The sequence below is a fragment of the Chiloscyllium plagiosum genome, chromosome 4 (genome assembly GCF_004010195.1).
Source record: "Chiloscyllium plagiosum isolate BGI_BamShark_2017 chromosome 4, ASM401019v2, whole genome shotgun sequence".
In the NCBI taxonomy this organism is placed as follows: domain Eukaryota; kingdom Metazoa; phylum Chordata; class Chondrichthyes; order Orectolobiformes; family Hemiscylliidae; genus Chiloscyllium; species Chiloscyllium plagiosum.
Window position 1 is genome coordinate 64,661,455 of NC_057713.1, and position 15,450 is coordinate 64,676,904.

The window sequence follows — 15,450 nt, forward strand, 5'->3', positions numbered from 1 at the left end:
GGAAATAAGGCAGGGCAGGTGACTGACGTGTCAGTGGGGGAGAGCTTTGGGGCCAGCGACCATAATTCTATTTGTTTTAAAATAGTGATGGAAAAGGATACACCAGATCTAAAAGTTGAAGTTCTAAATTGGAGAAAGGCCAATTTTGACGTTATTAGGCAAGAACTTTCAAAAGCTGATTGGAGGCAGATGTTCGCAAGGAAAAGGGACGGCTGGAAAATGGGAAGCCTTCAGAAATGAGATAACAAGAATCTAGAGAAAGTATATTCCTGTCAGAGTGAAAGGGAAGGCTGGTAGGTATAGGGAATGCTGGATGACTAAAGAAATTGGTTAAGAAAAAGAAGGAAGCATATGTCAAGTATAGACAGAATCGATCGAGTGAATCCTTAGAAGAGTATAAAGAAAGTAGGAGTACACTTAAGAGGGAAATGAGGAGGGCAAAACGGCGTCATGAGATAGCTTTGGCAAATAGAATTAAGAAGAATCCAAAAGGGTTTTTACCAATATATTAAAGACAAAAGGGTAACTAAGGAGAGAATAGGGCCCCTCAAAGATCAGCAAGGCGGCCTTTGTGTGGAGCCACAGAAAATGGGGGAGATACTAAATGAATATTTTGCATCAGTATTTACTGTGGAAAAGGATATGGAAGATATATACTGTGGGGAAATAGATGGTGACATCTTGCAAAATGTCCAGATTACAGAGGAGGAAGTGCTGGATGTCTTGAAACGGTTAAAAGTGGATAAATCCCCAGGACCTGATCAGGTGTACCCGAGAACTCTGTGGGAAGCTAGAGAAGTGATTGCTGGGCCTCTTGCTGAGATATCTATATCATCGATAGTCACAGGTGAGGGGCCGGAAGACTGGAGGGTGGCAAACGTGGTGCCATTGTTTAAGAAGGGCGGTAAAGACAAGCCACAGGGAACTATAGACCGGTGAGCCTGACCTCGGTGGTGGGCAAGTTGCTGGAGGGAATCCTGAGGGAGAGGATGTACGTGCATTTGGAAAGGCAAGGACTGACTCGGGATAGTCAATATGGCTTTGTGCGTGGGAAATCATGTCTCACAAACTTGATTGAGTTTTTTGAAGAAGTAACAAAGAGGATTGATGAAGGCAGAGCAGTAGATGTGATCTATATGGACTTTAAGGCATTCGACAAGGGAGACTGATTAGCAAGGTTAGATCTCATGGAATACAGGGAGAACTAGCCATTTGGATACAGAACTGGCTCAAAGGTAGAAGACAGAGGGTGGTGGTGGAGGGTTGTTTTTCAGACTGGAGGCCTGTGACCAGTGGAATGCCACAAGGAGCGGTGCTGGGCCCTCTACTTTTTGTCATTTACATAAATGATTTGGATGTGAGCATAAGAGGTACAGTTAGTAAGTTTGCAGATGACACCAAAATTGGAGATGTAGTGGACAGCGAAGAAGGTTACCTCAGATTACAACAGGATCTGGACCAGATGGGCCAATGGGCTGAGAAGTGGCAAATGGAGTTTAATTCAGATAAATGTGAGGTGCTGCATTTTGGGAAAGCAAATCTTAGCAGGACTTATACACTTAATGGTAAGGTCCTAGGGAGTGTTGCTGAACAAAGAGACATTGGAGTGCAGATTCATAGCTCCTTGAAAGTGGAGTCGCAGGTAGATAGGATAGCGAAGGTGGCGTTTGGTCTACTTTCCTTTATTGGTCAGATTAGTGGGCGGCACGGTGGCACAGTGGTTAGCACTGCTGCCTCACAGCGCCAGAGACCCGGGTTCAATTCCCGCCTCAGGCGACTGACTGTGTGGAGTTTGCACGTTCTCCCCGTGTGGGTTTCCTCCGGGTGCTCCGGTTTCCTCCCACAATCCAAAAGATGTGCAGGTCAGGTGAACTGGCCATGCTAAATTGCCCGTAGTGTTAGGTAAGGGGTAAATGTAGGGGTAGGGGTATGGGTGTGTTGCGCTTCAGTGGGGCGGTGTGGACTTGTTGGGCCGAAGGGCCTGTTTCAACACTAAGTAATCTAATCTAATCTAATCTAATCTAATCTAATCTAATCAATTATTGAGTACAGGAGTTGGGAGGTCATGTTGTGACTGTACAGGACATTGGTTCAGCCACTGTTGGAATATTGCATGCAATTCTGGTCTCCTTCCTATCGGAAAGATGTTGTGAAACTTGAAAAGTCCAGAAAAGATTTACAAGGATGTTGCCAGGGCTGAGGGATCTGAGCTACAGGGAGAGGCTGAACAGGGGAGACACGGGGAGAATGTGCAAACTCCACACAGTCGCCCAAGGCTGGAGGTTCTTTTATTCCTCTTGCACCTCAAAATACTGCCAAATTGTGACAACAGAGCACTTTTTGCTGTATCGCCCTAGATATATCATGACAAAAAATAAATCATTCATTCATCAATCTCATGGAGGTTAATGGTAATGGTACAGTGGAGGATATGCGGGTCATGAGGCTACAGACTGAGGCTGAATACGGATGGTTCACAGTACCTCATAGATGCCCAGTTTGAGTTGCTTGCATTTGAAGCCTGTTCCATTTAGCATTTTGGCTGTGTCACATAACATGGTGGAGGCTATCCCCAATGTGAAGACATTGCCAACACAGACACAGTAGCCTAAACATCATAACTGAAACGGTCTCTGTAAGGACTGTACAATGGCCGCTTTTATTCATACTATTATGGATGGATGTGGATTGATGAAATCTTTCCCTCTTGTTGGGTCCCTCATTAACTGCCACAGATCTGGTCCAGCAGCTATGTTCTTCAGAACTCTGTAGTGGTGTTCCAGAGCCACTCTTGGTAATAAGCACTGAGATGTCCCATGTACAGTCCCTTCTATGTAACTGCCATCCTCCGTTCATCTTCCAAGTTGTGTTCAACATGGAACAGTATTGATTCATGAACCTTGGAGGTCCAGTAGGTTGTGTCAGCAGGGGGTTTCTTTGCACATGTTTGAACAGATGACATGAAACTGTTTGTGTCCAGTGTAACCAGTCAGGAACAGATTTCCCTGGAGATGTATTGCTGCGTTACCACCAGGAGGAGCAGGATAAAACCCAGGCATGACGATGATAAGGTAAGGAATGATTCTGTATGGTCTGTTATGTTTGATTCCGTGACTAAGATGGAATAATCTATGGGATAGTTCTCCCAATTTTGGCACAAGTCCTAGACGTTAGTAAGGAAAATTTTGCAGGATGACAGGAGCCGCTTGTGCCGTTGTTGCCTAGTTTGATGACAGGCCATTTACTCAGTTTCATTTCTTTCTTGAGATCTCATAGCAGATTGACAGGAGTGGTTCTGTCAGAAGGCTTTTAAGTGTCAATCACATTGCTGTAGGCCAAACCAGATAAGGATAGCAGACTTTCTTCTCTAACTAAAACTAGTCAATTAGATAGGTTTTTAATGACAATTTCATTAGTTACATGGTTACCATTAAGCTAGCTTTTAACTCCAGACTTTAATAAATTCAATATTCACCAGCTGCCATGCTGAGATTGAGGCCAGTATCTTCATAACATTAGGTTCATTGCTCTGTATTACTAGTCCAGTGACATTGCCACTATGTCTCCCCAGTGACGTGAAATGTCTTCAACTCGACAAAAGCTTGAGGAAAAACACTCCACCTTTTCACTTGGCACTCTACAACCTTCTAGACTCAGCAACAAGTTTAACAATTTTGGGGGCGGCATGGTGGCTCAGTGGCTAGCACTGCTGCCTCATAGCGGCAGGGACCCAGGTTTGATTCCAGCCTTAGGGGACTGTCTGTGTGGAGTGGTGGTTGGGGGCAGAAGGGTGGTTTTGGATGGGGTTGGGTTGCGGGTAGGGGCAGGGTTGAGAGGCGGGCAGGGGTGGTGTTGGACAGGGTTGTGGGACGTGCGGGGGCTGTGTTGAGGGTGGGGGGGGCAGGGGGTGGTGCTGTACGGGGTTGGGGGCGGACGGGGGCAGTGTTGGATGGGTTTGCGGGGGCAGGCAGGCAGTGCGTAAGGGGTTGGGGGCTAGCCGGGATGCAGTGTTGGACGGGGTTGGGGCGGCCACTCACGCACACTGTGCTGCAGTCTCCTGAACGGGGAACAGACTTAACAGAAAACTGAGTCCCATAGGAGAGGCATTAATATCGATTAATCAAATAATCAAATTATCCAAAAGAATTATTGCCCGCCCATCTCATTCGGATAATCGCGGTTCCTCTGTATAAGTTTCTTTCTTTCTTTCTTTCCTCATTACTATTCCCTTTGGCTTTTATACTATGAAATGTTTGGGCTTTTAATCTTCCTGTTCTTTGCTTTTCCATTGTTCAACCTACTATATTGTTACTTTACTTCAGTTCTGAAAACTACTTACTTGATAAGTTAACTCTGTTCCTCCCCATTGGTGCTGCCTAATCTGAATACTTGTAACATTTTCTATTTTATCACTGTTAGCATCATGCACTTGGCAGCACGGTTTGTTTTTCAGTTTCACATAATAATGATTATTTGCCAATGGCAAATCAAAATTTTACCCATAAAGTGAAAAACCTTACCTTTTTAGCTTGACAATATTCTTTTTCCATCACTTTTCCCAGTACCCAAGGCCTCCTGGAAGAACCTGGAACTAAAAGTGAACAAAATGCTTCAATGACTAAATTAGTAACAATTAAGTTAACAGAAAACAAATTCAACTAACAGAACCACTTTTCCTGGGGAAAAAAAAAACTAGAAAATTATATTTTTCAGTTTGGAGAGTGAGAAGTGTATTTCTTAACTTCACTGTTTTCACCATTCCTCAGTGATCAACTAACAGAAAATAATTAACATGCTTTTCTCCTCCATTTTCTGCTTATGTCGAGGAGCTACTACACCTTAGAGACTGGTTCAACTGATATGTAGATTTAAATGTTGAATGATCAATGACATTGGGCACTGCCTTCAGTCAAGACTGAGAAATATTTCTCAATGTCAGATTACCAACCATGTAGATAGCTTTCCTTATTCTGATCAGAAGCATGATTTCATGCATGATGGCTGCTATTATTTCAAAGATAGAAAGTTACATAGTGTCCCAGTTCTCTGATCAAATTACAGGTAAAATGCTGACATTTTATCAGTCCATACTGCCTCACTCTGTAGTGTAGGAGAGGTCATTCTTCATAAAGATATCGAACATTCCAAAGTCCATCTAACAGCAAAACTGATGTGGCTCATAATTTCAAATACTGCCTCTACAGAATAGCAAAACTTTAAATAAATTCATGGCAGTATAGGATAGTGAAATTTGAGTTCAATAAAAATCTGGAATAAAAGCCAGCCAAGTGGCAACACTGGTGATTGTTGAAAGAAGAAACCAACAACGTCCTTTATTGAATGGAAATGAATTCTGGTCTAGCCAGTGATGTCCACATCCCATGTACAAAAAAACCCTGAATTGAACACATACTTCACAGTAGTTTTCACAATAAGGAATAAAGTAGCATCCTAGAAGCAGCTTTAAAATTAGGAAATGGAAGGGAAAGAGGAACTTTGAGAAATTACAATCACAAAAGCAGTTGTAGAGTCATACAGCATGACCCTTCGGTACAACTATTCCACACTGACCATGTACCCAAACTAAATTGGTCCTATTTGCTTGTTTTTGTCCCATTTCTCTTCAAATCTTTCCTATTCATGTACTTATCCAAATGTCTTTGAAATATTGGAAGTCCCTGCATCCACCACTTTCTATGGCAATTCGTTCTACACACAAACTACTGTGAAAAGCTGCCCCTTATATCCTTTTTAAAAGCTTTCTCCTCTCACTTAAAAATATGCCCCCTAGTTTTGAATTTTCTTACCCTATGGAAAAGACTCTTGCTATTCACCTTATCTATGCCCCTCATGATTTTATAAACCTCTTCTTATAAAGGTTACCCTCAACGTCCTATGCTTTAGTGAAAGTCGTCCCAACCTATCCAGGTTACATTTATAAATCAAACCCTCCATTCCCAACAATACCCTGGTAAATCTTTTAAGAGTATCCTTCTTATAGCATGGTGATCAGAACTGCACAGTGTATTCCAGAAGAGACCTCACCTAAGGCACGTTGCCTGATCTTTCTTTGGCACCTGGATGATAGTGGCCTTCTTGAAGCTGGTGGGAACCTCACGTCTTAAGAAGGAGGGGTTAAAGATATCTGCATACTCCTGCCAGCTGGTCTGTGCAGGATCTGAGTGCACAGCCTGGGACTCCATCCAGGCCAGTCACTCACTTTTTGTGGGTTTACCCTCAAGAAAGCTATCTGACGTCTGTGGCGGTGACCGTGTATTAGAAAATTATTGTAATTACAGGCTGATAGTGCCTTGGTCCTTTCTAATATACTTTCTTAGTGCACACACTCCTGTCAAGTTAAGGAGACAACATTGGAAGCCCACAAAAACATATAGATAGGTTACATGAGGGGGCAAAGATCTGGGGTGTAAATATCAAAAAAGTGAACTGGCAGGAAGAATAAAAGCAAAGTTCTAAATGGTGAAAGACACTACCAAGGTCTGAAAATGCAGGGGAATCTGGGTGTCCTAATTCATGAATTGTAAAAGTCTAAAACAGAGCTGTAATACATAATACATAAGTATTATCATTTATAGAAAGGAGAATTGCATACAAAGTGAGGGTGGTTATGCTACAGTTGTACAGGATATTAACGAGGCCACATCAAGGGTAAATGTATATGGCACTGGCCAACTGATTGAAGGAAGGCTGTAAATATGTTGCATGCAATTCACAGACTAATTTCTGGAATGGGCTTGTTCTTCTATGAAAAAATATTGGAGGCTTGTATCCATTGGAATTTAGAAGAGTAAGATACAACTTTATTGAAACATACAATTATAAAGGGTCTTAATAGGATTAATGTGGACAGGATGATTCTTCTTAATGGAGAATCTACAACTAGGTGTCACTAAATAAGGAATTGCCCATTTAAAATTGTTAAGCCAGAATTTTTTTTCCCAGTTTTTAAAAAACTTCCACTAGAAAAGTTGAAACTTTTGAGTATTTTAGTACAGAGATAGTCAGTGAAGAATATAATGAACAATAAGGATGTGTAAGAACAGACTTCAGGTAGTGGATGAATGGAATGTGAAACTTCATACAAGAAGCACAGTGATACATTTTTGCAGGATGCATGAAAATAAATAGTACTACTCATAACTGCGCATTCAAAAGGGAGCTAAGAAGTGATCTGGGAACATTTGCATACAATTCTTTGGAAGTGGTAGGATAAGTTGAGAAAACTATTAAAATTTATGGATTCCTCAGTTTCAAAAAAAAAAATCAGAAGCAAGGAAATTATGCTAAACCATTAGAAAGCACTGGTTAGGTGTCAATTGGGATATTGCAACCAATTTTAAGCATAACAGTTCAGGAAGAATGACAAATGTCTCAGTGATGCAGAGGCAATACATTGGAATACTACGAGGGATGAGGGACTTTAGTTATGTGGTGAGACTAGATACAATAATTTATGGCCTTAGAGGAAAGAAGATCAGAAGTATTCAAAGAGTTTTGATACAATAAAGAAAATAAAAACTGTTTCTTGCAGTGACAATTTTGTAACCATAAATAAATTAGTACAGTTTACAAACAAAAGGATCTGGAAACACAAACAGAATGAGTGATGGAAACATAAGCAGTAATAATATTGAAGAGGAATGTAGATTAACACTTGAAATCAATTTATGAATAAGAGGAAAGAGCAGAGGTTGTTAATAATAAGATAACTCAAGAACCAGCACAGCAAGATGTGCACTGGTCGACTGATGTTGCATGATTTTATGTTTAAGCTGCACTACGTTTTTACAAGGAAGAGCCACAGTGGATTACAAAGGTTTCACTCTTCATAGATGCTGCCAGATCGGCCGAGTTCCACCAGCACTTTCTTTTTTTGTACCTTTCTTTTTCTACATTTTTACTAGCTCAAAACAGTTATTCTCAGATAAACATCTAGGGGTTTGTTATGTAGCACTACTATGCTACATATGGATGTCATACATAAATCATGAAAATATTAGACTGCTTAATTATAATCTGAATACTAAGATTACTGGCTGACAATTTACCGAAAATCTTATTTTAATCACTAACTGCATTTTACTGCATGTATTTTAGATGGTAAAATTTAGATGGTAAATATTCAGCCTGGAGCCCAGTTACAAGTGGAGTTCCGCAGGGATCAGTTCTGGGTCCTCTGCTGTTTGTAATTTTTATTAATGACTTAGATGAGGGAGTCGAAGGGTGGGTCAGTAAATTTGCAGATGATACGAAGATAGGTGGAGTTGTGGACAGTGAGGAGGGCTGTTGTCGGCTGCAGAGGGACTTAGATATGATGCAGAGCTGGGCTGAGGAGTGGCAGATGGAGTTCAACCCTGCCAAGTGTGAGGTTGTCCATTTTGGAAGAACAAATAAGAATGCGGAATACAGGGTTAATGGTAGGGTTCTTAGTCAGGTGGAGGAACAGAGGGATCTTGGGGTCTATGTACATAGATCTTTGAAGGTTGCCACTCAGGTGGATAGAGTTTGTAAGAAGGCCTATGGAGTATTATCGTTCATTAGCAGAGGGATTGAATTCAAGAGTCGTGAAGTGATGTTGCAGCTGTACAGGACTGTGGTTAGGCCACAGTTGGAGTACTGTGTGCAGTTCTGGTCGCCTCACTTTAGGAAAGATGTGGAAGCTTTGGAGAGGGTGCAAAGAAGATTTACCAGGATGTTGCCTGGAATGGAGAGGAAGTCGTACGAGGATAGGTTGAGAGTTCTCGGCCTTTTCTCGTTGGAACGGCGAAGGATGAGGGGTGACTTGATAGAGGTTTATAAGATGATCAGAGGAATAGATAGAGTAGACAGTCAGAAACTTTTTCCCCGGGTACAACAGAGTGTTACAAGGGGACATAAATTTAAGGTGAAGGGTGGAAGGTATAGGGGAGATGTCAGGGGTGGGTTCTTTACCCAGAGAGTGGTGGGGGCATGGAATGCGCTGCCCGTGGGAGTGGTAGAGTCGGAATCATTGGCAACCTTTTAGCGGCATTTGGATAGGTACATGGATGGGTACTTAATCTAGGTTAGAAGTTCGGCACAACATCGTGGGCCGAAGGGCCTGTTCTGTGCTGTATTGTTCTATGTTCTATTCTGCTATTGATGTTTTAAAATATTTTAGACAAGAAATGTAATTGAAAGACCATATAGGCCTTATAGCTATTCTAATGCTTTGTGATGCAAACCCATAGAATCATACTACCCATATCTAAGTACCTTTTAGAAGTTGAAGTTTCCCGCCACAACTACCCTCCTAGGCGTTGCATTCTAGACCCTCACCACTCTCTCGGTGAAAAGTCTTTTCCTCGAATCCCCTTTAAACCTTCACTTTAAAATTATGCCCCCTTGCTACTGTTCCTTGACTAAGGGGAACAGCTGGTTTGTATTCACCCTATCCATTCCTCTTAAACTTATCCTGTTCCAAAAACCAACCTGAACTTCTCCAGCCTCTCTTCACACTGAAATGCTCCATTTCAGGCCAAATCCTGATGAACTTCCTTCGCACTTCCTCTAGTTTAACCAAATCCTTCCTATAGTGTAGCTTCCAGACTATATACTGTACTCCAGCCATGGGCTAACCAAAGTTCTGTTCAACTCCAACATGCCTCCCCGCATGTTGAAATTCCATCTGACACTGATCTGCCCATCTGACCAATCTATTTATATCTTCCTATAACCTAACACCTTCTTCTTCACTGTCAACCAGCTGGGTAATCTTTGTGTCACCCACAAATTTAAAGATCCTGTTCACATTCTCATCTACATCTTTTGTGAATATCATGAACAGTAAGGGACCCAGCACTGATCCCACTGATACACCACTGCACACTGAGTTCCAGTGACACAAGCAGCCTTCCACGATCATACACTTTCTCCTAAAACTAAGCCAACTTTGGGTCCATCTTGCCAAGTCACTATGGAATTCATCAGCTTTTATCTTCTTTAAAGTTTGGCAAAGGCAAGGCCTTGCTGAAATAAATTACATTCACTCCCCTACCTTCCATTCAAACACTTGGTTACCTTCTCAAAAAATTCCACCAAATTTAACAAACATAGCATACATTTGTCAGAGGTAAGTCATCCCTGATCAAATCTTGCCTTTCTAAATGGAGATTCATTTTCTCCATCACTATTTTCTCTAATAGTTTCACTACAGCAGAGATTGGACTTATTGGTCTATTTCCAGTCTTCTGGCACCTTCTGTATGAGGAGTTGATTTTAAAAAACAAAAATGGGTCAGGGGCCCTGTAATGTCCTGCATTGTCTCCGTTGACAGTGTGGGATACAACTCATTTGGACCTGGAGATCCATCCACTTTTAAATACACAAAAGCCTCCAATACCTAATTTCTTCTACTAATCTATTAAAGAAATCCACAGTGCATCCTCTCGAGTGTGTACTTGCATTGTACTTCTCCTGAGTAAAGATAGATGACTTCCACTTTACACACAGATTGCTCCCTTAGTCACTACTCTTTCTCTGGTTATTCCTTTCCTCTTAACATACTTGCAGAATATCTTAATCTTCTTCTTAGTCTTGCTTGCCAGTATTTTCTCATGATGCCTCTTTGCTCTCCTAGCTGATTTCTTGAGCTCGACCATGCACTTCCTATATTCCTCTAGGGCCTCCGTTGATTTGCTCCTTTTCCAATTGTTATAGCCTCTTTTTTTTCCTTTTCATCCAGTCCTGAATATTCCTAGACATTCATGGTTCTTTGGGCTTATTGCTCCTACATTTCACCCTAAAGGGAACAAGTGGGCCTGTATTCCCAAACCTTTTTGAACATCTCCTGTTGTAAATTTGCCCTCAAGTTGTTGTTTCCAGTCTATCCTGGCCAGATCCTGCCTTACTTTAATAAAATCTGCCATACCCCAATCCAAAACCATTACTTGCAGGCCATCATTCTCCTTTTCAATAAGGAACTTAAAACAGTGTTATGGTTGCCATCACTAAAATACTAGCCCACTGCCACTGTAAACACCAGTTTGTTTCATTCTACTGATCATTCCACTCGACATATATTGAGCAAGATACTCAACTAGTTACATTATGCATCTGTAATATTTTACACACAAATATATACACAAAAATTAGAGGGTTGACTCAGAGAAATAGTATTTTGAGAGATTTTTATATATCCTCTCCTATTTTCTCATGACAGCAGAGTTGCCTGGTCAGAGATTGCAGCTGACCACCCCACACTCAATGCAAAAAGAAACAAAAGTACATGTTCAGGTTATTGAATATGAGCCACGAACCCGGGACCCTGGCGCTGTGAGGTAGCCACTGAGCCACCGTACCGCCCTTTCTACTAAAAAACTTGTCAAATTTTAACACATGGGCACAATTTTCAAATTATATTTGAAATGTTCCCATAAATAATCATGAATCAGTGTCAATAGGGTGAATAAAACACTTCCACAGTAACATATAGATAGATCTTCTAACCATATTGATCAGGTAGCAATCAAAACTGGATTATCTCTCAATTTACTGTATTAGCAGTTGAAATCATTATTTTTCGACAGCAATATATATTGTAGTATTCTGGGTTATACTTTATGTAAGCCTTTAAGATACAGTACTACACCCACACTTCACTTTTCATTTTACCATTTACTATTCCCCACGCATTAGGGATTTATCAGCTTAAAAAAGTACTTCATACAATTTTTGTGAGCTGTCACAACTGCATGTTGACTGGTGCAAACTACTTTTTAAAAAGATCTATAAAGGTGTAAAATAGTAATGAATGCAGAGCACCTGAAGTCATGCTCTTTAAATGTATTCATTAAGCCAATGGAGACGTGAATACCAAATATTAAGCAACTGTACACATCCATAGATGCCTCAATTATACAAGGTCCATAATGCATTGTAAAATCAATGATCAAATAGTAATATAGGAGCTGCTAAGAATTGAACAACACTTACAACATTAGATATCAAACTGTGCACATGTGTAATGAACTGACAATTCTAATTTCTAATAAAACTTGGATTTACTTTGAAATTAAGATGGAGAAAGACCAGATTAAGGAATTTCTTTTACATAGAATCATAGCAAGTTTTTGGATGACTAACCTTCTAGCCTTGCATTCAATCAATGTTGTTTTAGTTATTGTATTTCAAAGTCTCTTCAAACTTTTAAACTTGTATTATCACCATGCTGCAGTGTTTTCTTTATCTGCAAGCTTTTAAACTCCATTACAGCAACACCATATAATTTTCTTCTAATAAGGCTTTCAATTCTGTGTAATTGTAATGCTGTAGTTTTGCTAGTTGTAAATTTCAAACATGTTTTCAGAGAATAGCAATACCATATCTCTGTACTGCTTACTGGAGATTTTCCCACCTTCTACAGCTGAGATGGAGGCATCTTACTACTTAATATGTAAACTGGACACATCCCCCCCCCCCTCCCCCCTTTCATGGTATAAAACACAATGCACACATATTTTGTACCATTTTTATAATAAACCTGTGGTTTTAATAAATCTTCCTGCCAGAGATGCAGTTTAAATTGTGAATACCCCACTCTTATCACAAGGTTAAATTTCATCTGTCTTCTGTCAAGAATCCTTGCTCAAATCTTTTAAATTACCTCTGTTGTCTTATGCCTACTGTTTCCTGTTGACCAGCCAATCATCCACCCATGCCAATTTATTTACTCCTCCTACCATGAGCTTTTATTTTCTGCAATAACCTTTGATGTGGCACCTTACAACATCCAAATCTCTCTTAGTCCCATTCTCCACCATTTGGCCCATATCTCTCTAAACCCTTCTTATTCACATATCCATCTAGATGCCTTTTAAATTAGATTAGATTGCCTACAGAATTAAACAGATCCTTCGGCTCAACAAGTCCACACCGACCCTCCGAAGAGCAACCCACCCAAACCCATTCCCCTATATTTACCCCTGACCAATGCACCTAACACTACAGGCAATTTAGCATGGCCGATTCACCTAACCTGCACGTCTTTTGGACTGTGGGAGGAAACCCACGCAGACACTGGGAGAATGTGCAAACTCTACACAGACAGTTGCCCGAGACGGGAATTGAATCTGGGTCCCTGGCACTGTGAGACAGCAGTGCTAACTGCTGAGCCACCGTGTCGCCCTAAACGTTGTAATTGTATCAGTCTCCACCACTTCCACTGGCAGCTCATTCCACACACGCACCACCCGGTGTGAAGAAGTTGCCCCTTAGGTCACTTTTATATCTTTCCCCTCTCAACCTAAACCAATGCCCTCTAGTTCTGGACTCTCCCACCCCAGGAAAAAGACCTTGAACTATGAAGCTGCACACCAAGGTCTTTGTTCAGCAACACTACGCAGGTCCTTACCATTAAGTGAATAAGTTCTACCCTGATTTTTGTTTAGATTAGATTTCCTACAGTGCGGAAACAGGCCCTTCGGCCCAACAAGTCCACACCAACCCTCCGAAGAGTAAGCCACCCAGATCCACACAGTTATCACTTTGGGCAATTTAACATGGCCAATTCACCTGACCCGCAAATCTTTGGACTGTGGGAGGAAACCCACGCAGACATGGGGAGAATATGCAAACTCCATGCAGACAGTCGCCAGAGAGTGGAATCGAACCCGGGTCCCTTGTGCTGCAATGCAGCAGTGCTAACCACTGAGCCATTTGCCTTTCCAAAATGTAGCACTTCAAATTTATCTAAATTAAACTCTATCTGCCTGTCATTGGCCCATTCACTGCCTTCCTGGGTCCCATCCCAACCTCCACGATCTTCCCCCACCCAACCTTGTGGCACCGAGAGCAATCAAGATATCACTACCCTTGAGGACCTATATTTAAACTCCTGCCTAACTTCCTATATTCTCTCCTCAGAATCTCATCCTTTTCTCTTCCGGTTGAAATTTTTTTTTGCTGTTCGTGGTAAGACCTTTCTAACTGTTTTTACTTCACAAAAAAAATCCAAAAGTTATGTTTAACTGTTAAAGAACTGCAGCCTCATGCGAATATGTTTCAGTGATTAGCCACCATAGTAACCTGCTTCAAAAATTTAACACCTGATCTATCAAGACATGTTTCATTGAGAGATCTGACCTGTTCAGTATTACATCATATGAGATGCATTCACTGTTACATCAGTAACTTCATTACTGTACAACACTTGTCTCAGCCAGTGCTCAATTTGCCTCTGTGCCACTCATCTTAGTAAGAATCTCAATCAATAAAGCCTTGTAGCTAAGGCTATATGCTTCAGCATTTTTACACACTTAGCACCGTTGACACAGGTTTTGCAGTTAGGTATTCATTGATGAAAGCCATATCAGTTAAACAGATTGTCTAATAGACTGTCTATTTGGTTAAGAAGTATACAACGAGAGAGCATAAACTAAGAACGTAAGAACTAGGAGCAGGAGTAGGCAATTCAGTCCCTTGAGCTGCTCTGCCATTTATTATGATCATGATTAATCTCATCCCTATCCCAACTTCATTTACCTCCCTGCTCGCCATAATCCTTCAATCCATTCATTACCAACTAAAAATCTATCCATCTCATCAAATGTCCTGGTATCACAACACTGACAGAATTCCACAGATTCATGATCTTTTAAGAGAAGTAATTTCTCCTCATTCTTTTTTCAAGTATGCTACCCTTTACCCTAAAACTATGACCTCTTGTTCTAGATTGCCCTGCATGAATAAACAGCCTTTATACACCTAGTTTGTCAACTCCCTTTAGCATTTTATTTACCTAAGTTTGCTCATGTTTTTGGGCTGGACACATGCTGCTGTAAAAAATTATCCTGGTCAGAATCTAGGAATTTATTCCCCTCTCTGCCCTTTACATACATCAATTCCAATCTACATTCTGATTATTAAAATCCCAAATTATGACAATTCTATAATGTTTGGACCTCTCCTTATAGACTTATTCCTCTGTATCCTTTGGTGCAAGTTATTACAATATACAAACAATCAAATTCAAAAAATCTCATTTATGATTTAATAATATGACTATAAAACCATTTTTTATAGGGTGTCTGTTAAAGATGTAGAAGTTTTCAGTATGGAGACTGGTCATTTGGCTGAATGCACTTACGCTATTTTATTGTCATAAAACCCAGTAAATCTTAATCAACAGCAATAAGGATGTGGGAAAATTTAAAACTTGCTGATTTCAATGAGTACCAACTCTAGATTGTCACAGCACAGCTTGTAGAGAAGTTCAGAGTGACAAATTTGCATGTGCCTGACAACCTGAATTCAAAATCAGCTTGAGGGGTCAAATGAGAGTGAATATTGAGTGTAACAAACAACCCACACCTGCTCTCCACAATTTCCAATTTCTGTAAAATGAGGCTCACAAACAAAAGTGTTATCTGGAGCCGTAGGTGGAGTCAGATAATACAGTACAGACACAGCCAT

The 15,450-nt window shown here is 40.8% G+C and overlaps 1 protein-coding gene across 4 annotated transcripts in view; it reads right to left on the reverse strand.

The window, feature by feature from the left end:
- Positions 1 to 15,450, reverse strand: part of rb1cc1 (RB1-inducible coiled-coil 1) — a 194,693-nt gene that overhangs the window by 4,432 nt on the left and 174,811 nt on the right. For all 4 annotated transcript variants that reach the window (XM_043688325.1, XM_043688321.1, XM_043688324.1 and 1 more), the window contains one exon: positions 4,521 to 4,591. In XM_043688325.1, coding sequence (XP_043544260.1) covers positions 4,521 to 4,591 — 71 coding nt within the window. The remainder of the gene's footprint in view (positions 1 to 4,520; positions 4,592 to 15,450) is intronic.